Source organism: Siphateles boraxobius, unplaced genomic scaffold (genome assembly GCF_051911475.1).
Source record: "Siphateles boraxobius isolate OS27281-9 unplaced genomic scaffold, OSU_SipBor_1 7, whole genome shotgun sequence".
Lineage (NCBI taxonomy): Eukaryota > Metazoa > Chordata > Actinopteri > Cypriniformes > Leuciscidae > Siphateles > Siphateles boraxobius.
In genome coordinates, this window is record NW_027509197.1 from 27,025,581 (window position 1) to 27,049,769 (window position 24,189).

The 24,189-nt window shown below is 37.2% G+C and overlaps 2 protein-coding genes across 2 annotated transcripts; one reads left to right on the plus strand and one right to left on the minus strand.

Annotated features, from left to right (window-relative positions):
- Positions 1-1,944: 1,944 nt before the first annotated feature.
- ccdc80 (coiled-coil domain containing 80) lies at positions 1,945-19,136 on the plus strand. The gene is made up of 7 exons (XM_077216558.1): positions 1,945-4,137; positions 4,231-4,387; positions 6,831-6,967; positions 8,610-8,761; positions 10,286-10,389; positions 11,388-11,471; positions 18,494-19,136. The coding sequence occupies exons 1-7, from the start codon at positions 2,512-2,514 to the stop codon at positions 18,799-18,801; spliced, it is 2,568 nt and encodes an 855-aa protein (XP_077072673.1). The 5' UTR covers positions 1,945-2,511; the 3' UTR covers positions 18,802-19,136.
- A 324-nt stretch (positions 19,137-19,460) lies between these two features.
- Positions 19,461-24,029, minus strand: slc35a5 (solute carrier family 35 member A5). Its single transcript, XM_077216559.1, has 7 exons — positions 23,963-24,029; positions 23,083-23,290; positions 22,859-22,957; positions 22,576-22,709; positions 21,888-21,955; positions 21,035-21,803; positions 19,461-19,838 (listed from the first exon to the last, which is right to left on the minus strand). Exons 2-7 carry the CDS (start codon positions 23,240-23,242, stop codon positions 19,770-19,772), a joined length of 1,299 nt encoding a protein of 432 aa, XP_077072674.1. The 5' UTR covers positions 23,243-23,290; positions 23,963-24,029; the 3' UTR covers positions 19,461-19,769.
- Between the last annotated feature and the right edge of the window lie 160 nt (positions 24,030-24,189).

Here is a 24,189-nt window from a genome sequence, read left to right on the forward strand (position 1 = left end):
AGCTTCCAAACCTCATATCCCTCATTTTTGTTTTCTGCTATTTAGTTATTTTGTTGTAAAGGGCATTCAGTTATATCGTGTTTCCCAAAGCAAGTCTATTTTTATTCTTATATATTTATGCCTCAGCTCTGCTCAGATGAATGCTAAAGTATTGTGTAGAGAGCCCACACACAATTTCTGTCCGCAGAACTCCTCAAAATGTTCCAAGAATTAAAAAAAAAAGAAAAGAAAAAAAGGACATAATTTACAAAGTTCTACACATCCTCTACCCCTTGCATGTTTGTTATTAAATATCATGCAATGTTAAATCTTTTTTATTTTATTTTTTAAGCATTTTGACATTTCTCAGAATTCCACAGATTAGCAAAGAAAATGTGTGATAAGTCTGCAGATTCCTTTTTGGCCTAATTAGTAATATGTCTTATATTGGCACAAAGATGTAAAGTTTTATAAGTTTAATTGCACATTTCTGAGATTACCATCATTTAAAGGATTAGTTCACCTCAAAATGAAAATTTCCTAATAATTTTTCTCACCCCAATGCCATCCAAGATATCCATGTCTTTCTTTCCTCAGTGGAAGAGAAGTTTTTTGAGGAAAACATTTCTGGATTTTTCTTCGAATAATGGACTTCAATGGCAACCATCGTTTTGAAGTCACAATCAATGCAGTTTCAAAGGTCTTTGAAGTGCTTCAACACAGGCTGTGCACGATCACAGCTGAGGAATAGGGTCTTATCTAGTGAAACGATCGGTCATTTAAAAACAAATTATATATATAATTTTTTTAAATGACCTATCGTTTCGCTAGATAAGATCCTATTCCTCAGCTGGTATATTATTCATACCCTATCTTTTAAAGGGTAAGAAATACAGTAGGCCTACCACCATTATATACCCCCTGGATTCTCCTCAGCAGCTGTAATCCAATTACATCATCCAGGCCTGATATGTCTGGGGCTGTTTTAAGGCACAGAGCCAAACATGTGCTGAGTATATATGTTAAAGCACGTGACTTTAATTTCATATTACACATCTCAATTGTTGAGATTGTTAAGTTAAAGTATTTTGATCTGTTAGTTTGATACTTAAAAAACACATTAAAAACATTATGTTATGTTATGCCGTATGTTAATTAAGAATAATTAAAAAGTTATGTTACTGTTAGAATTATTTACATATTGTTTATTTATATAATTATGCTGTGATAACAAAAAAGTGCTGTATTAGTCTGAACTGGCTCCAGTCTCAAGATTATGAATGTAAAATCTGTATAATGTGAAATATTCTGTGATCCCAATCCTCTAGAGACTTACATTTAAAGCTATTTTCTTTACTCTGAATAAAATATGACCCTATCATAGATTCCCAGAGTTACATGCTTTTCATGATATTTTCTATGGGTTGCCAGTTGTTGAATAGCTGTGCAATGTATCAATCTAAAATAAACGACCTTGAAAATGAACAATGATTTGAGAATATTTTAGATTCAACAACTAATGTCAGGTCTTGGCATAATCCATCTTCTCGCCATTGTCACCTTTAGTTGCTCTTTGGGCACTGCTTTCTTGAAACAATATTTATTGAAAATGTTTCCTTCAGATTTATAATTAACATTAGGCTACAATAAAAGGGCAAAATATATACAGCCAACTTTTAATAAAAAATGTTTTCCAGATACTATTTTAAGAACTTGATTAATTTGGCTTTAGAACAGTGACAAAATAATACATGTATTTGGTTTGCTATAGGCATATTTCTCACACAGTATAAATGGACCCCTATACATATACCTTTTTAGAAAATGTTCACTCGCAAAGGGATTATTGTATTTTTAGAATTTGAGAGCCAGTTTTAAGGTAAAGGTTCATTCTGATTGCATTTTCATGAGTAAATCTGTGCGCACTGGCACCCCTCAGCTGCATGGGTTGGTCCCTGCGCTCGTCAGAGGATAGGGAGGCTGCTGTGCTGTTACTTTTTGACATGTCTGGAAAGCTTCTGGTGATAAGGAGCTGCACAGAGCGTTTTCCGTAGGCTACTTTTGGAATTGTTTCTGACTCCTAATTTTTCGCGACGTGCATTGTGTTGAAGTGGCGCGTGTCAAACTTCTCAAGACTAAGGACCGGAGCTTGACTTCATGGAGACTATTTTCAGTTGGTTAAAGAATTATATGTTTTTCAATATAGGAACGCTGAAATGAGAAAATTTGGCGCTAGGCAGCAGTCAATGCCCCTTTGCTTTGAATCAACCATATGTCGCGCTGAATGTTCAAATGTTTCCGAAACGCACTTACAGGTAAACAAAGATCGATAACTTTTGTCTTTATTAAAGAAATAATTTTATTGCTTTGTTAAGTATATAAAGATGGTTTTAACAAACTTTTTTCTTTAAACCACGTTTTGCACTGAGCATCAGAATTATAAACTCTATGAGAATAGGCTACATCGGATCGTATGACTATTTACTGGATTGTATCTTTCTACTGACTTAAGTATTTCTGAAGTTTTCAAACATGAGGGGAAGGTACATGCTTGGTTTCGGTGTTTTGTGTCTGTTTACATGGGCTGTTTACGTGTCAGAGAGCAGCCCGACCGATAAACAAGCAAAACTCAGACTGCTGTCCGTAAGACGAGCAAGACAAAACAAATCACGACAGGGTCAGATTATCAGAACACATACTTCTTCATGGATCAATGATAGACGCCAGCAGTTGCAGGGAGATGAAGGTATAAACGTTACCAGGAATGTTCAATCCAGAAAAATCTTGGTACAAAGGAGACCAGCACAGGGTGGGACTTTGAATCCAATCCAGCAAGATGATGGAACACCTGGATCCAGGGCCAGAGTATCCCGCATGCCAAACAGTGCCGGTTCTCCAAACTTATTGGCGTCATTTGCGGGGAAAAATCGCCTGCTGGTTATTTCTGCACCCCACGACTCTGATGGTTACTACAGATTGATGATGAGTCTTCTTAAACCAGAGGTTTATTGTGAGTTGGCAGAGCGGCACGTGCATCAGATTGTCATTTTTCACCAGGAAGGGGAGTTGGGTGGGAAAATAAGACGCATTACTAATGAAGGCAAAGTGATGGAAGAGCCGTTGGATACTACTCTTATTCCCAGGCTCATGAACATTCTTAAATTAGAGAAAGGAAAGTTTGGGATGGTCCTTCTTAAGAAGACGCTTCAGGTTGAGGAGCGCTACCCATACCCTGTCAGACTGGAAGCGATGTATGAAGTTATCGACCAGTCGCCTATGCGCAAAATGGAGAAAGTCAGGCAGAAAGGCTTTGTGCAGAAGTGTAAAGGGGCTGGGGTGGAGGGTCAGGTGGTGGAGGGTGTCCCAAGCACTGACTCCCGAATGGACCCACCAACAGAGAGGAGAAGAGAGGAGTGGAAACCCATGCGAAGACCGACCACAACAACAACTCCAACAAAACCAACAACCACTACGAAAGAAACTACCACCACCACACGTCCCCCAACTACAACTCGATCCACCACCACAACAACGACAACAACACGGCCGACCACAACGCGAGCCACCACCACTCCAAGGACGACCAGAGCTCATACTACCCCACAATGGATCCCAGCCCACAAGACCACCGCCGAGCCTTACTATTACAACCGAAGGGACAGATACCAGACAACCTCACCCACGACACTTCCCGTCTACACCAAGGCTGACACAGCAAAATACAGGGACAACCGCACTGATAAAAAAGAATACAACCACAGACATACCAACATTATACCTACACAACACAAACCACCTAAAGTTAAGCCTACGAAGACAAAGAATGGCGATAAGGAAATTAGCAATGCTTATGAGGAGAAATATGATGTAGGTGGGCCCACCGATGGCTATCCTGAAGAGAAGGAGGAAGAGATTGTGCCTGTCAAGAAAGGCAAGAGCAAGACAGATAAAAAGAAGAAAAAGTTGTCCAAGAAAGACAAGGCGGAGAGGAGGGGAAAGGATGGAAAGGGCAGTAAGAAAAATGGAAAGAAAGTTTCAAAGATCCATGAGAAAGAAGAGTATCAGAAACCAACAAAGAGACCACCACCACCGCCTCCACCACCTAAAGGAGCTCTGGCAAACTTTTTGGACTATTTTGAAAGAAGAAGGAGACTAATTGTGAGTAGCTTTGTAAGTAGTCTGATTTAGAAATGTGGATTTCTTTATTATAATATTATTTAATGTTCTTCTGTTTTAAACCCTTTACTTCAGTTGATCACCTCTCCAACAGAGGAGAACAACATGTATGTTCAGCAGAGGGATGAATACTTGGAACATGTGTGTGAGATGGCAATCAGAAAAGTCTCCATCATCACCATCTTTGGCACACTTACAAACAGCAGCATGAAGATAGATCATTATCAACTTGGTAAGCCACTTTTGATTTTTTACATATTATTCAAACCACCACCATCATTTCAGTTAGCATAACTCTTACAAAATGATTTTCAAGGTTTTCATCACTGCATGCATTTTTCCTGTTTTCTTTTTCTATTGTTTTACTTTCCTCATTCTTAAACAGTAACTGCTGAGAATCCATGTCATGGTTGACATATGGACATTTAAGCGCAGGTTATGGAAGTTCCGGTCAAAGCATTCTATCCATTTAGAAGAGCCAAACTGAACTCAGGCCACCCATCATAAAATCCTGCAACGTTCATAAAAAAAGAACAACTGTTTTCTCTTCTTTGAGAGCTTTTCTAGTTGTGACATGCAGCTATGAATGATCAGGCCGAGGATAGATATGATAAACGCAAGCCATTTTCTTATGCTGGAGATTTAGAGCTATTAATTGTATGGCAAACAAAAAGGGCCTTTTATCCAACAGTTGGCACTCACTTGTAAGTTAGGGAAGCACTTTTCCAGATTATGACCTCATATGACACAAAAACTCACAGCAGAGGAACTTGAAGTTTGGTCTGGGAATGGAATGGAGTGAATGGTGCTTGTTCAAGTGTCACAGAATGCTGCTAGACGAATCAAATGGAAGATTGGTAGCAGAGTCTGCCATGGCACGCTATTCTCTCTTGTTCATTATCCAAGACATGGGAAAATGTCTGTTTCCTTTGTAGCTGATATTCTGACTGGAGAGTTTTAGCTCAGCAACAGCAGTCAGTTCTTGGCAGGCGAGACAGTTTTGTAAGGAGTGTAGATATAGCATACATTACTCTACTCTTATAATTTCTTCATTTCTGAGTTTTGATCCACTACTCCAAAAGTTAATTAACACCAGAGTTTTATCCGAAAATTTGCTTTGAATTCTACCTGCGCCATTCAGAATTGAATTGAAAATGCCATTTAAATTCCTATTCGATTCCTGTTTTTGATGCAGGATGCAGAATTGCATCCACAATTTGAATTGTAATGTAAGTAGATTTGAAATGAATTGAAATTCATATAGTTGTAATTTTAACTGTTTTAAAAAAAGCCAAGTTAAAAAATGTTTTTTTTTTAAATCAAGCCAATTCTTCTATCCCATATTTTGCGCAGCCCTGGTTGTCACTGTCATGATGTTGTTCAATGGTTGTTGGTTGTCAATTCTCCAGACGTCTCACAATTAGATTCTACAAGTATTAAGACAAAATGCTGTGAAATAATAATGAAATCATCATAATCTGGACTGCCTCTGAATGAGTCACTGCTTTGACTTTTGTTCCATATACTCATCCGTCTGGACTGTGTCACATAGTTGTGTGTGAGTGGTCACTTTCGCTGCCACAGGATGGACAAATAGAAGTAAAGCAGGTGCTCATAAACATCTCTCTAAAGTGAACACAATGCTCTCTGTGATCGCATATAACTGTCTGGCACGTTCTGAGCATTTATAGCCTGCCAGCTCACTGTGACTGGTGCAGCATCAGAGGTACTAGAAAGGAAACATGACTGACTGTATGATCAGCGGTTCCTGAACCACAATTAAAGGTTCTCTGCTGTGGCTATGGTAGGCATATATAATTAGGAGCACTGCTGAGGCTAAACTTAATCTTTCATTTTCCGTTTGTAATTTCTGTGATGTAACTCTGCAGAAAGGCTGTTTCGTTTTATCATTATTATTTAAAAATTATAGTTATTTATATTTTATATTAAGATTGCTAGTTGTTGTTTATATTGTGTCATTGAGTAGGAAATATGCCTAAAGCTTCCTTATTATTTATTTTTGCCCTGAGTGATAAATAAAGAGCATATTTAATTAAACCCAATGTTTATTGGAAGAAATACCATTTTGCCTCCGCTTTGATTCGTTTTTGATTGTAGTTCACCTCCCGTGCTGAAAATGGAGTGCCTTAAACCATCTTTTTTGTTGTCCACTAGAAATCAGAGTGAGAAATTCTTTGGATTTTGTGGAAAGGAAAACAAATATTTTGGGTTGGCCGCATCCTCCCGTGCTGTCTCATGCACCCGCAGAGTTTCCACAGACTAAAGAGGGTCTTTCACATGAGTTGCTCTGTTTTTATCTGTCTCTTTTAGAGCAAAGGAAGCCATGTTCCCAGAATAAACACACAGAGCAGCCATCCCTAAGGCCCGGCAGCAATTCATTAAAAGACTGCATGTCTGGTGATTTTCCGTTTAGATAAACAACATGAACAGCATTGGGCTTCTTATATAGCAGAGGGCCTCAGTGTCCTGAGTTCTACCGGCGTTGGCCCCACTGGAGGGGTCGCTCTACGTACTGTATGTTATGAAAGACACGCATGTCTCTTTGAACTGCAGTCAAAACAAAACTAGCAGACTGTGGAGCCATCTGTAATCTTCTGTATTTATCTCTCTGGTTGGTTGATCAGTCTGTGGGATTTTGTGTGGCGTCTTTGCAGAGAATGACAAGCCCATGAAAGGTTTGAGACAGGAGGATTTGGAGAACCAGGATCTCATCACGGAGCTGAGGAAAGAGTATGGAATGACCTACAACGATTTCTACATGATCCTCACAGATCTGGACATGAAAGCGAAGGTAAAAGACATGTAACATGGCACGCAGTACATTTTCACAGCTTTAAAGCTCTCTTCTTCCACACTGCTTTTCAGTGAGGTGTGCCAGTGCAAATCTGAGTTCTGTTTGCAGACAGCTGGAATAAACAAAGAAGCCACTGTGCAGTCAGGAGGTGGATAGAAAGTAAAATGCATTGAAAATCCTCAGAGACACCCACAAATGCTGATTTAATTCTGGGCATGTAGAGTTTACAGTGCTTGGCATAAGTGAACACACCCATGCTAAAGTTGACTAAAAAGAGGAATAAAAAAAATCATCTTTTGGACATTGATCTTAATGCCTTAATTAAAAAAATGAGGACACCAATTTTCTTTGTGAATGAATAATGTATCGTAAATAAATAAATGTTCTTCCTTAAAATACAGGTTGCATAAGTCAGGACACCCCTATGTTAAATTCCCATAGATGGAGGCAGATTTTTATTTTTAAAGGCCAGTTGTTTCATGGATCCAGGATATTATGCATCCTGATAAAGTTTCCTTGGCCTTTGGAATTAAATTAGCCTGACATCATCACAAACCCTTCACCATACCTAGAGATTGGCATGGTTTTATTTCAGTGAGCCTAATAGCTGTTTGATTTGCATTGAGAGATGATCTTATGGAAAGTACCCCATGTGAAGGGTGTGTGATGATGTGGGGATATTTTAATTCCAAAGGCCAAGGGAACTTTATCCGGATGCATAGTATCCTGGATCATTGAAACAACTGGCCTTTAAAAATAAAAATATGCCTCCATCTATGGGAATTTAACATAGGGGTGTCCTGACTTATGCAACCTGTATTTTAAGGAAGAACATTTATTTATTTACGATACATTATTCATTCACAAAGAAAATTGGTGTCCTTAAAGGTTTGATTTTTTCCTCATTTTTTAAATTAAGGTATTAAGATCAATTTCCAAAAGATGATTATGTATTCCTCTTTTTAGTCAACTTTAGCATGGGTGTGTTCACTTATGCTAAGCACTGTAGATAGAGTTGTGAGAGCTGAATGTTGACATAGCTGACTATACATAAACTGCCCACAAATAAAAACAGATTATCACAGTCCTTGTAAATTAGTTTTACTCTTTGTTATGAGAACATGTTTTAACATCTAAAGTAATTTAATTCAGTGCCTTCATGAGCTGTATTTGATGTAATGGTCAATATAAAACAAATAAAATAATGTAGCATTTGCATTAAGTGTAGGTGTTTACATAATAAATTAAGTATAAATATTAGTGTAATAATAAATATTAAATATCAATTATATTAAAAATAATAATGCAAAGTATAATAAATAATAAAATTAAATAATACAGTTTAAACACAATAATAAAATGGGTGTCTATTTACAGTATAGCTTCCACAGAATAAATGTGATATTGGATGTTGAGTTTTGCATTGCATTCTTGCTTGAACAGCATATTTGTTGTGGTTTGCAGAAAAATGTCAAGAATTCTTCACAGCTCCGTCAATTTGACACATCATTTTAGGTTTAGCATTCTTGGCTGCTCAGAACCTATTGAGAAAATCCCCTTACTTGTAAAGGTATTCGGTTTCTAACCCTGTATGAGGCTGTATATTTCTCTAAGTTGTATCTCTTTTTATTATTTCCAGCAATACTATGAAGTGCCAATTGCAATGAAGGCTGTTTTTGACTACATCGACACGTTTTCCTCGCGCATCAGAGACATGGAACAACAGAAACGTGATGGGGTGACGTGTAAAAAAGAAGACAAGCCAAGATCATTGGAGAACTTCCTTTCCAGGTAGAGTTTTTTCTGTTGAAATTGTGCTGTGTCGGAGCCAGGGCTCACAGGGGGATCTCAAAGGACTGAATACAATTCATACCATTTCACACATAAATTTGAAAAAAAAAATCTATTTATTTCCATTTTTTTATACAGACAAAGAGGAAAAACACATGTAAAAATATTAACAATAATGTATTTGTCAGATGGTCCAGATGGTGTAGTTACAAAAATCTACCAAGAGTTAACCAGACCATGCTAACCGACATATCATTTTATAAAAGCTGTTCAAAAAAGTTTGGTTTAACTTTATCTGTTAGGTAAGATCTAAAATGTTCAATATATGGTTACATTTAATCTGTCAAGTAAATCTCTCCCAAATAGTATATGAAATAAAACATTTACACACATGTGAATGACTCAAATGTTGTATCAATAACAGTCATCATAAATCTTAGTGATTAAAATATAACTGATAATGGCTATTCGAATGTGATTGATTGAATCTCTGCTGGAATTTTTAAATGGGGTGGTGCAGAGGGGACCAAGAACCAGTCAGGGGGACCAGTGAAAACAGAAATAAATACCATATGATAAATGCTATATAAGGGATTTTACAAATATTTACCTCTAAGTTATGCACTATTTGTTATCTGTATTAACATGGTGTAGCCACTAGATAGCTGTATGCCTATATTTAAACATTGCTGTGTATTCCCTAGTTGCTTGGAACATTGTTTTCAGACATAACTCATATTAGGTTTTGCATTTGGATATATATTTAGACATTATTAGACTACTTTTTGTCAAAGTTGAGATTGTTTTTTGTTCAGTTAATTTGAAGTGTAAGTTTTTGCATAATTTGTTAGTCAAATCAGAGAAAGCATTTTGTTACTCAGCTACATATAATAGCTTGATCAGTCACACAAAAGTAATCAGAAAACTGACTATGTGCGACCAGGGCTATATTTTAAAATATATAATTGAGTGTTCATATACCATGAACAGAAATCTGGTCTGTGGTCCCTCCCCCTGTTTGAAAATTGAAAATCCCCCTGTATTGACAAATTCAGATTCAAGTAGCGTTTTTGGCATGGTAAACAGGCTTTACATTGCCAAAGCATTGACCGGGCTCTGATCCAACTGTGTTGAGCATTGTCAAATTAATTTTTTATTAATGGGCAGTAAATAAGGCAGTGATGGACAGCGCTTTGATTCAATGGCGTTGGTCATTGTCAGAGTAACAGTACCTGTTCTTGACAAGCACCAGTTTAGAAAACGAGTGCTCCCCACTTGCATTGGTAACCGTAAAATTTTGCAGGTGCGCTGAGTGTTCATCAATTGTCTGTTATTTTAAAACTTCTATCCAGTAACACTACGAATTACTAGTAATGTAGAACTAGATCAGAAAATATTTGCAAAAACCGCTGAACAGAGGCCGCCTGATCAGGTGGGCCCATTGCTACAACCTAGATTTGCTTATGCATTAATCCGCGCGGCACGCCTGCATTGATCTAATGATTTTGTTCTATCATCACAAAGGTTCCGCTGGAGACGTAGGTTGTTTGTCATATCTGCACCAAATGATGAGGAATGGGCCTATCAACAACAACTCTATGCACTGACCAGTCAGGCGTGCAACCTGGGTAAGCATGATAATCACTAAACTATGTGATGTCATTGAAGGAGAATTTTGATAAAATTACCAGACCACATTATTGCAGGGGTAGTTATTCTTTAGGGACTCTTACTACTAATTGATCTTTTTAACCGCAGGGTTTGCATATGTTTCTTTCTCATGTCTCAAGTTTGCCAAGATAATATCTCACATTGATTTTCTCTTGTCACTCAGCGAAGATTGAAACCAGATCGTTGTTACTGTAGTTCAGACCAAACCAGTTCTTATAAACTCAACTGATGGATTTGGAATTTTTCTTGGTATTATTCCCAAGAACCACGTGTATTCCCTACGATACTTACAGTCAGAAATGTTTCCCACTAAATAAGCTTGACACAACAGCAGTGAATGTTTGCCATTTTGTATCTTGTCCAAGAAAGCATTTAAACATCATTGCAGCAAGATCTTGAGTACCTCCTTTTTATATTATAGCTTTGCATAGACTATGTGGATTTGACTTATTTTCAAGAATGAATATTTAGTAGTTGTTTTCTAGCCAGTTCCATACCTATTGGTCTAAGTGTTGACCACGGCCAGTGACCACACCTGGAACAGCTAATAGTGAGGTGTAACCTCATGTTCTTTGTCCAGAAGAAGCCCATTCCACATGAAATGAGTGTGGAAATCATAGAGATGTTCCTAGTTGTATATAAAATAGTAAATAATAGCAATTTAACAACTTGTTTAGCAACTTACAAAAAAAAAAACAGCTGCTTCATATTTCACATGACGTATGATTTGTGTCACCTGTAAATAATAATGTGTATAATTTAGGTGGTGTGAAAGTGTCTTCAAATAATGTTATTACATCACCCACATATTCCATTAGCAACTGTTAAGCCACAGACATGCCCTTAAACAGCCTAAATGTCAACAGGGGAACATTTGAAGAATCAGAGGGGTGTTTAGATTTTTAGTCTGTTGCACTTTAACCTTACAATTCCTTTTGTGTTGGTCGATTTGCAGGTCTTCGCCATGTATCAATACTGAAGCTGGTGGGGACAGATCTGATAGACATGGGAGGAGTGTTAGAGCTTTATCCCATCAATGGTAAGACCACTACCGCTGAAACGCTAACAAAAAAAGATTTGACATTTCCGTCTACACTCTTTAAAATGAAAGGTTCTTTTTTGGCATCATTTGTTCCATGATGAACCTTTCCACTGCACAACAGGTTATTTACTGTGGGAAATGGTTTTTGAGATTAGAAAAATGTTCTTTCCACTAAGAAAAAAAGGTTATTTTAAGTACTGTTCAGTGTTGTGCAAGTTACTTCCAAACTGTAATACATTATATATTACTTGTTACTGTTATTTAAAAGTAATTCATTACCTTACAATATTACTGTCTCAGAATTGTAAGGCGTTACATTACTCCTGTATTACTTTTGAGTTACTTTCACCAAAATAACTATACAGAAGTAGAACTTAACATTCTAAAATGACTAGGGCTGTAAGTAACGATATGCGATATGAAACCGAAATCGCGACACTCAGATCCACGAACCTGCAGAATCGCGACACACCCCTTCCAACTCCCAGCGTTATCCATACCGTCCAGATCCAATATGCTACTTCATCTTTAAATTACTATTAGTATTATTTGAAGTTAACTTAACATTATAAAATATGTAGACCTACACCACAAAACTAGTTGAGGATAAATTATTTAAAATTTGGGAATTCCAGCGTTATGGACATGACATTTGCAGACTTGCAGTCAAAACTTATATAGGCCTAATTATATAAATTCTCAGAAAATGCATTAATACCAAACAAAAAACAAAAAAAAATCTTTAACTTTTAGGAGGCAACGATTTTTGTTTTGTTGTTGTAATTCTGTGAATTACACTGCGCAAATCTAATGAAGAAGGGTTGGCTCTCCACAGAACATAAAATATTTATTTTATTTTATTTTTCGTGTTCGCATTTATGAGGAAAAAACAATGTTACAGACGTGACAGTTCTCCGTTACGCACGCGACCGCTCTGATGCGGCACTAAAAGACTGCTTTAAAACTTTCACAGACACCTTACAGAAGACACGAAGCCTTTCTTTAAAGTGAATTTCGTTTTGTATTAATTGTACGGACTTGAAAAATATATCTATATTGAAATGTCTACTTGTAAACAGAACAATTCAAAACGAAAGAAAACAGACTGCTCTCTGCTTATGAAATGAAATGTGCATTTCTCTCTGGTGCATTCACTACTGCGAAGATCGCGAGTCAGCATCGTCAACTTCATCTTGACTTTATTAATAAACAATCAACATGTCTCCTTGCTATATTTGACATATTCATAATCATTGCTTTTGCCGGTTCTTTGTGACAGCTTTTAGGTGCTTTATCGGCAGCGCCGCCGCCCTTAAATGAACGCGTCACCACCGCATCAAAAACATGATTGCGTGATGAAAACATGAAAAATACCACATAAACATAGCCTAACTGTTTAGAAAGAAAACACAGAACGAATAGCCTAATGCGCATACGTCCATCTCGCGAATGTAGTCTTCTTCATGCCATCTTCACCATTAGCCGCTTTTCCTCCGGCGAGCGCGAGCACAGAGGCCGAAATCATACCTCACGGCACTCCTGTACAAAATAAATCGCTATACAAATATATCAGACGCTGCCATTTAGTCTTTAATTACAGACTTGGACACCACACGCGGCTATTGACTGACCACGAACAGGTAATTTAGCTACTTGCATCTTTTATTCGTTAAGTTCTGGCGGTCTTGCAGTTTTTTTTTTTTTACAATTAAAACTAAAAGTCTGTTGTAACGCAAGCCTTACCGAACATGTACCGAGTAAAATATTACTGAAAATTGATTAGTAATGCCTTACACTACTGCGTTACAGCAAAACGTAATATGTTACTGTAATGCATTAATTTTGTAACGCGTTACTCCCAACACTGGTACTGTTTGCTTAAAGGGTCATTCCACCGGTGGAGACATGAATATGTATTGAAAGTGGGTCATATATGAAGTAGAATAGTATCATAAATTTCTAATTTGGGACCATCTTGGCCGATAAAAGGCAGAAAATGACTTTTTAGTGCTTGTGGATTGTAGACAACAATCCCCATAGTGCATTGTTAACAAAATGAAAATAAACGTACTTTACAGAAAGACGACCATTTGACCCTGTAGGCTTTGGCTGACGTTGCCAGTTGACCTTAGGTATTCTGAAGTAGGTCTCCAGGATGCCGCTATCCATATGGGGTGCGAAACTCGGGTGAGCAACAACACACACGTCCGATTCCGTAGCACCGCTGGAATTCTCGGCAGCAGACAGACTCTTGTTCTGTGTCCATTGGCACACAGTGAGAGCACAGGCACCAATCTGCCCCAGCTCGAGGCATTGCGGGCTCCTCGTCCGCGGCAGGCAGATCGTCTGCATCGGCTGTGGTGACAGCAGCTTCAGCCGCCTCCTGTTCCTCCATAGCCCTCAGCTGCTCGTCGCTATACTGTGGCTCATAAAGGTAGCCACGAACATCCGTTTCTACCATAACTTCGTCAAAATCCAGATCCTCCATAATGCATCCGCCTGTGTATTCAGTACCTTCGTCCATATTTTCAAAAAGTTTCTCCCGGTGAAATCTAACCCACTGGCACTGATCTGTGATAGGTCTGTTAGCGCATTAGGTCCAACCCCCTATGGGCGGGTTTGAAAGGGTGGAACTAGTGCTTGTAGTCTTCACAGAAACCCCCCCCCCTTTTACACTTCCTCCTACGATGACGTAAAATGACGATTTTTGCGTCATTGTAGGAGGAAGTGAAAAAGGTAAATGGAGGATTTCTCTCGTCTCAGGGGAAAATGAAAGAGGTTTGCACGACCATTCAATAGTATGACTGGATTTCTAACAATGGAAATCTTAATGCAAATGGGTGGAGTGACCCTTTAAAGGTTATTTAGGGGACCCAAATTGGATCTTCTACCTCCTTTTGTGATCTTTATTTTTAAGAGTGCTCCTAAAATAATCCTATTATATATAGACTTTGTGGTGCGAAAAGCTCTATTAACGTGTATGTAAACATTTGTAGTAATGGTTTAAAAAGCAGTTTAAAATATCAGCTGACCCAGATACTTATTTATTGTGGTCACTTGTATGAAAATATGAAATGCATACCTGTAGCTGTCACAGCAGCTAGGTGTTTGGTAAGTGTGTTAAGGGTTAATCAGCACATTAGATGAGAGCGGTGGTGTTGTGTTGACATTGGCTGCTTTTTTGTCAGTCAAAAGTAGCCAGTAGCCTCTGGTTTCTGGCGCCTCCCTGCATGAGTCAGCCTCTCCAGCTCCGGCCGGGCTCAGAAATGTCAAAACAGTTCCCACAGGAATTATATTTTGCAGGACAGAAATGAAAGAGGGCTCAGGTGTTTACATATTTTCCATCATTGTTGAAACTTCAGAAAGCTTTGCCTTCATTGGCATCCAGGCCCTTGTGCATCAGCATCTGTCTGATACATTCAGATCAAACAGTGATTCTGTGAGCTGTATTTAGAGTGGTGGAACTCAAGTCTTCTATGTAAGATGAAAGCTATGTCAATATCTGATGAAAAACATGTTGGTTTTATAAAATGAAATCTGGTTTCTATTTGAAAATGTTTTGTCAAAGATGTTTATTACTATATTAAAAAGCTCTTCATTTAGAGACGGTCAGTGTTATTTAGTTTTGAAAAAAGATGAATAAATGGAAGGAAAGTTGGTTGACCAATAGATCATATTTATTTATTTTATCTTTTCAAAATGTTACTAAACATCCAAGAAATCATATTTTCTCCATTTTGAAGGACCTCCCCACCACATTATATACATATATACGTATATATATATATATATATATATATATATATATATATATATATCCTTTATATATATATATATATATATATATATATATATATATACACTGCCGTTCAAAAGTTTGGGGTCGGCAAGATTATTAATGTTTTTAAAAGAAGTCTCTTCTGCTCACCAAGGCTGCATTTATTTGATTAAAAATACAAAACAAACCCAGTAATATTGTGAAATATTATTTCCATGTAAAACAGCTGTTTTCTATGTGAATATATAATAAAGTGTAATTTATTCCTGTGATCAAAGCTGAATTTTCCATTCTTCAGTGTCACATGATCCTTCAGAAATCAAATGTGATTTGATGCTCAAGAAACATTTCTCATTATTATCAATGTTGAAAACAGTTATTTACATTTTTATTTCAAGATTCTTTGATAAACAGAAAGTTCAAAAGAACAGCATTTATATGAAATAGAATCTTTTGTAACATTAAACACTACCGTTCAAAACTTTGGGGTCAGTAAGAATTTTTATTTTATTTTTTTGGGGAAATAAATAAAATAAATCAATACTTTTATTCAACAAGGAGGAAATAAATTGATCAAAAGTGACAGTAAAGACATTTATAATGTTATAAAAGATTCTATTTCGAATAAATGCTGTTGTTTTTAACTTTCTGTTCGAGAATCCTAAAGAATCCTAAAAAAATGGTACACAACTGTTTTCAACACTGATAATAATCATAAATGTTTCTTGAGCATCAACTCATCATATTAGAGTGATTTCTGAAGGATCATGTGACACTGAAGAATGGAGTAATGATGCTAAAAATTCAGCTTTGATCACTAATAAATTATACTTTACTATATATTCACATAGAAAACAGCTGTTTTACATTGAAATAATATTTCACAATATTACTGGGTTTGTTTGTATTTTTAATCAAATAAATGCAGCCTTGGTGAGCAGAAGAGACTTAAAAAGACTTTTAAAAACATTTAAAAAGAGACTTTTAAAAACATTAAAAATCTTAACGACCCCAAACTTTTGAACAGCAGTGTAAATACATTTGTATATATGTGATCCTTTGTATAAATTATTTTTCCCATGAAATCAAAGATTTTGGAGTCAGTACGTTTTTTTTTTTCCATAAGTCACCTTCATATATAAAGCGCTATTAATAGTATGGATTGTTTCAAAGCAGCTTTACAGTGATAATAGAAATTACCGTAACAGATTGTTTAGGCTTTACCACAGCTCTAGGATAAAGTTATTGTCAAGCTAAAGATAGTTTTGATTGATTAACTTCCGTTGCAAAGATCATTAGTCATTAACTTAGGGGCCGCTAACACGACACCGTTCTTCCAGAAAAACCCTTAACGGCCGCCCATCCGCATAAAACAGTGCCTGGTGTCTCGAGAACGCACTCCCTGAAATAGATTCGAAGTTGCAAGCGATTATCCGTTATCTCTGCACAAAACTGACCGTTATCTCTGCCTCAAAAATACAAACCTGCGCACATGCGCATCACGTGTTCAGTCGATAGGTATGCGAGTTTGAATATATATCTGCGCAGGCGTGTAGTCCTTCTTCACAAATCAACCCTCAACAAACTACTTGTCTGGTCTTAAGAATTTATAATATATAAATTTTTTTTTTTTTTTCGCGTCGGCATAGCCACGCGAACCGGAATTATCTTGACAACGTTTTATCTGTACAGAGGTAAAGGGAAGGAGGCCTTCACAGTGGAGAGACTAGTTGACACTTCAGGACTGCGTTGTCGTCGTGTCCAGGCGCAGGTCTTTCATCAGATCTGGATACGGCCTGGATCCGGCGGACTGCGGTAAACCTCGGAATAAACAGACAGACTAATATTAGCGTAGACGCCATCCTTCTTATGATGTACTAAGTACATCAGGATTTATCAGAGGTGTCAAGTCCAGGTTCAGAAAGTAAAATTCCTCCTCAGTATTTTGTTCCAATCACCTGGATTTGCTAATTAGCACAGTTTTTCAGCCAGGAGATAGAACTAATTAGTTAAATCAGCTGGCTGAGTAATGGGTGGAATAAACATATGGCAGGACTTTTTCCTTTCTGACCCCTGGAATTGACACCTCTGGGATTTATGGGAAGTGTTCCCGGTTCCGGCTGATCTAAACTATGCAGCCTCACATTGAATTATAGAAGTCTATAATGTGTTATTATGTATATGCTTGGCCAAATGTGTTTTTAGTCTAGATTTGAACTGACAAAGTGTGTCTGCTTACCGGACAATGTTAGGAAGATTGTTCCAAAGTTTTGGTGCTAAATAGGAAAAGGATATACCACCAGCAGTTGATTTTGATATTCTAGGTATTATCAACTGGCCAGAATTTTGAGATCGCAATAGACGTGACGGACTGTAATGCGTTAAGAGCTCGCTCAAGTACTAGGGACCTAACCATTTAGTACTTTGTAAGTAATCAGCAATATTTTAAAATGTATACTGTGTTTAATAGGGAGCAAATGCAGTGTCGACAGAACCGGGCTAATATGGTCATACTTCCTGGTACTGGTAAGAACTCGAGCTGCTGCGTTTTGGATGAGCTGTAGTTTGTTTATTAAGCGTGCAGGGCAACCACCCATAATAGCATTACAATAATCTAGCCTTGATGTCATAAGAACTGAATACATTTATTGGGCAAGGGTGCATTAAATTGATCAAAGGTGACAGTACATTTATAATGCTACAAAAGATTTCTATTTCAAATAAATTCTGTTCTTTTCAACTGTTTTCCACATTGATAAAAAATTAATGTTTCTTGAGCACCAAATCAGCATATTAGAATGATTACTGAAGGATCATGTGACACTGAAAACTGGAGTAAAGATGGTGAAAGTTCAGCTTTGCCATCACAGAAATTACACTTTAAAATATCATGAAATAGAAAAAAGTTGTTTGAAATTGTAATATTTACTGTTTTTACTGTATTTTTGATCAAATAAATGTTTCCTTGTGGAGTATTAAAGATTTGTTTTTAAAACAAAAAAAATCAAATCTCACTGACCCAAAACTTTTAAACGGTAGTGTAGATGTAAAAAAAAAAAAATGTAAATAAACTTTTGCATTACACACCAAACTCAAATCTATCAAATATTGTAAAGTTCAGTATCCCATTAAGTCATTTCTGCTGCACAAATGGCAGAACTTCCTGTATCTCCACCATATTTTGTTTATCTGCATGGGGCACACCTGTTTCTGACACCCATGACACGTGTATCTGTTTCAGGAAGTGCAACGGTGGAGCGTGAGGGGATATCTGCCAGTCTAGTGCGGGACATTAGAAACTATTTCCAGATCAGCCCTGAATACTTCTCCATGCTGCTGGTGGGAAAAGATGGAAACGTCAAGTCCTGGTACCCGTCTCCCATGTGGTCCATGGCCATCATCTATGACTTGATCGACTCCATGCAGCTCCGCAGACAGGAAATGGCCATCCAGCAGTCTCTAGGTATGCGCTGCCCAGAAGATGAGTACGGTGGCTACGGTTACCACCACGGCTATCAGGATGGCTATCATCAGGGTTATGGATATTAGGGTTTATAACATTCATAAGACATGATAAGAAATAACTGAAAACATCCTTTCTGAACTGGTTTTATAATTATCATATACAGCTGATTTATTTATATTTAAAGAAGCATCTTATCTGCTATACATCTGTCCCTATTGACAAAACTTTTGTAGATAAAAGACGTTGACGAAACATTTGTATTTATTGAATGTCTTCACTATATGAAGTGATAATTTCTAAAGGTCACAACCTGCTTTTTCGTGTTGAACTATGTATTGTTACTCTGTTTTTAAAGAGCACTGTCTTATTTATAAACGTATAATATGTGCTTTAATTTCAATAAAAATATATATAGTGATATGCCTTTGGTCATAATACTTGCAGGCCATCATGCAAACTCTAGGTGGGAATTATGTGCTTATGTGATGCTTGAATTTCCCCCCTTTGTTTTATGAAGGCATCTACTTAAGCACCATGTCAATCTATGAGTTTGAGATTTTCTTTGCTTTATATCCCTCTGCTGGTCAGTGGTATGTTGGCAGTTGCCACAAAATATCAGTATTAAGCAATTATTTGAGCAAATATGATTAAAATCAAAAACCCAAATATTTTTTTAAAGGTCATATTTCATTAAATACAACATGCATCCACAGTATGGTACATTGTACATGATGCTGTGAAATGTGATTGTTCCCATTAGAGATGTTTATTAAAATGAGTTCCTGTGGCACTGTCACCTTATGACCTACAGTCAACTACTGTAAGAAGAAACAGTCCAACCAATAATTTCTCAAAACCTCCTGAGGTTGTTACATGCTCATAATTGTTATACAAACAATTTGTAAGAGAGGACAATATACAGTATTAAACAACTCTTTGATCCCTTGTCTCATAGACATTCCACGTGATTGAAACATTCGTCATTCATTGTACATATACACAGGCTGATTCCAGAATATTTACATGATAATTAGAGAGATTCAAAACTGACTTAAAAAGATTCTTCTTCCGATTCGCTCTCTGTGTTAGCCTTGGTAAGCCTCTCCAACTCTTCCCCATCCTAAAATAAAAACATGAGACACAGTCATGAAATACTATATTAATAATTTTTTAAACCACTGTAGTTATACACAAAAAACTTGACAGCTTTTATAGATGATATAGTAGATCCAATGAAAAAGGTACATGCAGTACTGTATGTTCTGGAAATAACGGGGTCGTTGATAGTCACACAGAATACAATTTTGCATTTAAAGTCGGTATGCACCTGAAGTTGCGATACTCTTTTCTTCCCTAGTATTGTGACATATACCGGCTTCTCGAACAAGAAAGAATGTAGGGTGGGACTTGATTTTGTCAATGGGGAAATGATTGGATCGTTGGATTGTTGCAAACACGTCATTAGAGAAGAGAAGAGATGTTGTTGCAAGAGGAAACGAAGTTATTCTGATATGAAGGCACATGGATTTTAATAAATCATTTATAAAAAATACTGCAATATTACATTAAAAAATAAGTGTAAAGAATTCATGATGACTTAAAAGGAAAATAACGCAAGCCATAGAAACACATGTTTAAAATAAATGGCGATCAAGTGAGAGACCAAAAAGGCAATGAGAAGCGAAGGACCAGTCAAATACTTCCGTCAAGCAAATGTCTATATTAAAAAAAACCTGACAAAACACATGTGTTATGTGTAAACCGGCCCCTACTAAATGGACAACAAAGTCGTTGGAACTTTGTAGCTCGTTGAAACAAGGAGGGCTGGTTCTCACATTTTTGCATTACACTGAGTTGCTTTTTAGTAATTTTTCTAGGTAAACATCTACAAACGTTGCGCAGTCCCACGGCTATTTTAAATGCTATCAAATTAGAATGAAGTTAAGTGAAATTTTAAAAATGGGTCTTTTCCACTCTGCTGCGTCTCAGAAGAATGTGTTCTATAAGAAGTGCCAACAAACCACTAATAGAATTCCCTGCTGCATGATAAATTTGATCTAAATAATGCAATAATCTAAGATAGGGCTTTGCTCCTGAAAATTAAGTTTTCTTTATAAGGAATTCCGGTTTCTTACTCTTCCACACTTAATCAGATTATAGTTTGCCAGATCTCCTCTACAAAGAGCCCCTATTTAAACTGTCAGTGTGTACTTCAAAAATTAAGGTGGAAACGAACGGATCGAATTAAACAAACGATTAGCTGAGCTGCAAGTGACCAACGTTTTTAAATGAAGCAGGTCTATATTTGACCCTTACCCCTCTTGACCTCTCAAACACCTCTCCATTGATGACCCTGAGCCTCTCCTGCTGCAGAGTGTACTCTGGATCTTTCAGTCTGCTGCTGTGGTAGATAAAGATGGCTAGCAGTACTATAGGCGCCTGCAGGAAGAAATCCATCGATGGGCGAAAGTCAAATAGGAAGAGAGAGAGCGCAGTGACGATGACCGTGGTGATCTGACCCGTCAGAACGTGGAACATGTTATCACGGAACTTGAGAATGAAAGCCACAGACAGGCCAAGAGCGGCTGTGACGAAGACCAGGGCGATGGAGAAGATGTTGTGGCCGAAGAGGAGTCCGCAGTGCAGCGTCAATTCACGGTAGTCAGAGTGAAAGAGCAGCGTAAGGCTGTTGAAGATCAAACCGAACACGTACAGCTTGCTGTTCTGGATGAAGATGCTCTCCACGAGCTGCTCCCCCTCTTTGAGGATTTTCTCATTGTAGATGTTGGCCAGCGCAGAGATGAAGCACTGCAGCAGCAGGAGGACGTAACCCAGGCCGAAGCTGTTCAGCTTGTGGATGAGCTGACTGTCCCACAGCTCACGTGTCCAGTACGTTTCATTATGGTTTTGATGCTTTAGCTCGGGATGGGCGTATTTCAGACAGCTGTTGGAAGGGGTGGAAATGTGCGCTGGGTGGAGGCCATGTACGGCGATGGCATGCTGGTCACCACTGCCAGTGGTCAACGACACAATGGACAGAAACAAAATGATCACAGATGCCCACTGCACCCAAGACAAGCGCCTCCTGTAGGCCAAAGGATGAAAAGTCAGCAACGGATATATTTCAAGGATAGATAACAGATAAATAACAAGAAATGCCAGTACTTACTTCAGAACAACTCGGAAGAGAATGGCTGTTGTAAAAATTACAATGTTGGAAAACATTACTGCCATAGCCTATTGAAACATGACAAAAAAATGAACAATTAAAATCATTGCTGATTAAAAGTAACAATAAAGACATTTATAATGTTAATGTTATTTATATTTTAAATAAATGCTGTTTTTTATTCATCAAAGATTCCTAAAAAAAATGTAACACGGTTTACACAAAAATTAGTAAATAAGCAGCATAACTCTCTTCAATATTGATAATACCCCCAAATAAATGTTACTTAAGCAGCAAATTAGAATGATTTCTGAAGGATCATGTGACACTGGAGACTGGTAATGACAGTACTTATGCTAAAAATTCAGCTTTGCCAACACAGGAATAAATTACATTTCAAAACATATTCAAAAAGAAAACATTTAAATTGCTAACTGTATTTTTTAATCAAATAAATACAAATAAACTTCTACCCAAACCATTTAAAAACAATCTCACTGAACCCAAACTATTCAACAGTAGAGTATGTATACATTTATTTATTTTTTATATGAATTTAATTACACTAATGTCAGAAGATTTTTTTTATTATTAATATTTATATAGGCAAGTAGTAAATGCAATTCAATTTGTTATTTCACTACCAACATATTATAAATCACTAAAAGTTTTTAATAATCCAACATACAGGTTGCAGATAGGTCATCACATAGAAGATTATAAGGTTGTCAAGGAAGTAGAGGAATGCAGGAACAGACCACTTCAGGTAGCTGAGAAAAGAAGCACCAGATGAACATCCCAAATCTTTATAGGAGCGGCGCTCTGGAAAACAAAAGCAATAGTTCTAGACCCATATCAAATCACTCATATGCTGTGCATTACAATCCAACAGACTGTATATAAAGTATAGCTTAGTATATTAATGCGTATGGTATGAGAATGGTGTTTTTGGGACAACAAAGCTGACTCACCTTGAATGATCACCCGTACTGACATCACTAAACAAAATACTAGTTTGATGGCCTCTGCCATTAAATTCACAGATGCAGGAAGAAAGTCATATTTGTTTTCTGTAATTTAGAAAAAGACAGATTTAACAATATTTAAAATTCTCTACATTGCAAAAAGTTATGATGGTATTATTGTAAGGAACCATACATCGAGTTGCTCCATGGTGGTGTAATATGTTACCTACCTTCATTGGCTGAGAATTTTAGTAATAGGATACGACTGGTTCCTAAGGTGACAAAACCCAGACCCAGAGCCAAAGTGTAGGCTGAAGATCTTGAGCACAGCCGCAAGCAGGGACAGCAGCAGCGGCGGCATGAAGAAGAGGAGGAAGAGGACCGGGCCATTATGGAGAACGAGAGCTGAGCCTGGTCATAGGAGGATGGACAGGATCACTGAGAAAACATCAGACAATCATATTAACCACACCCATAACACTGAAACATTACACATGTATTCATGAAATAATAAATCAGATTGGTCTCTCCAGCACTTTCACTTCTCAAATACCAATTTGTCAAGACCTGCCGCCTTCTGTATCTAGTGCTTTATTTTCAACATGATTCATAAGCACAAATTATGAGTCAACCATCAAAACATGCAGCGATGAAATCATGGAATCATGGAACATTGTGGTTTAGTGTTTACAGATGGTTCAGAATGGAAGGTACATGAACATTGTGTCTTATGTGAAGGCAATGACATTGTTTAAATGTTATATCTTTCAGTACAGCACTGTTTATAAACATCAAACTACAAAATGAATAATAACCATAGACGACAATGACTTGCTCTTAGAAATATAGAAATAGACATTCTTAATGTAAAACATGTTAAATAATATGTAAACACTAGATTATTATAACGCAAATTAATAATATGATTTGCAATGATGTGAATCACCACATTCCCAACATTGTGCAAATCGATATTGATTGTTTTGATGTTCGTAACGCAATAAAAATAGTGCAGCATCCAGTTACAAGACAGGATAATTACAATGTGTCTATTTTAATGTGAATTTCGTGATAAACCGCAAACAGATTCATATTTGGTGCTTTATTTACCTGTCCATATGTTCTCACTCCAACAAACAACCTGCCCACGACTTCCGCATCTTTGCGCATGCGTGCATCGAAAGCTACGTCATTTTATTTGACGTTGCAGGGCAACGGGCTTTGCTTATTAATATTAATATGATCACACTGGCTTTCAACGGCGAAGGCGTGGCTAGCTGATGAATATTAAAATGATCCTTAGTCACAGGTTTTCCTCTAAAGAGGATTTTAGGATT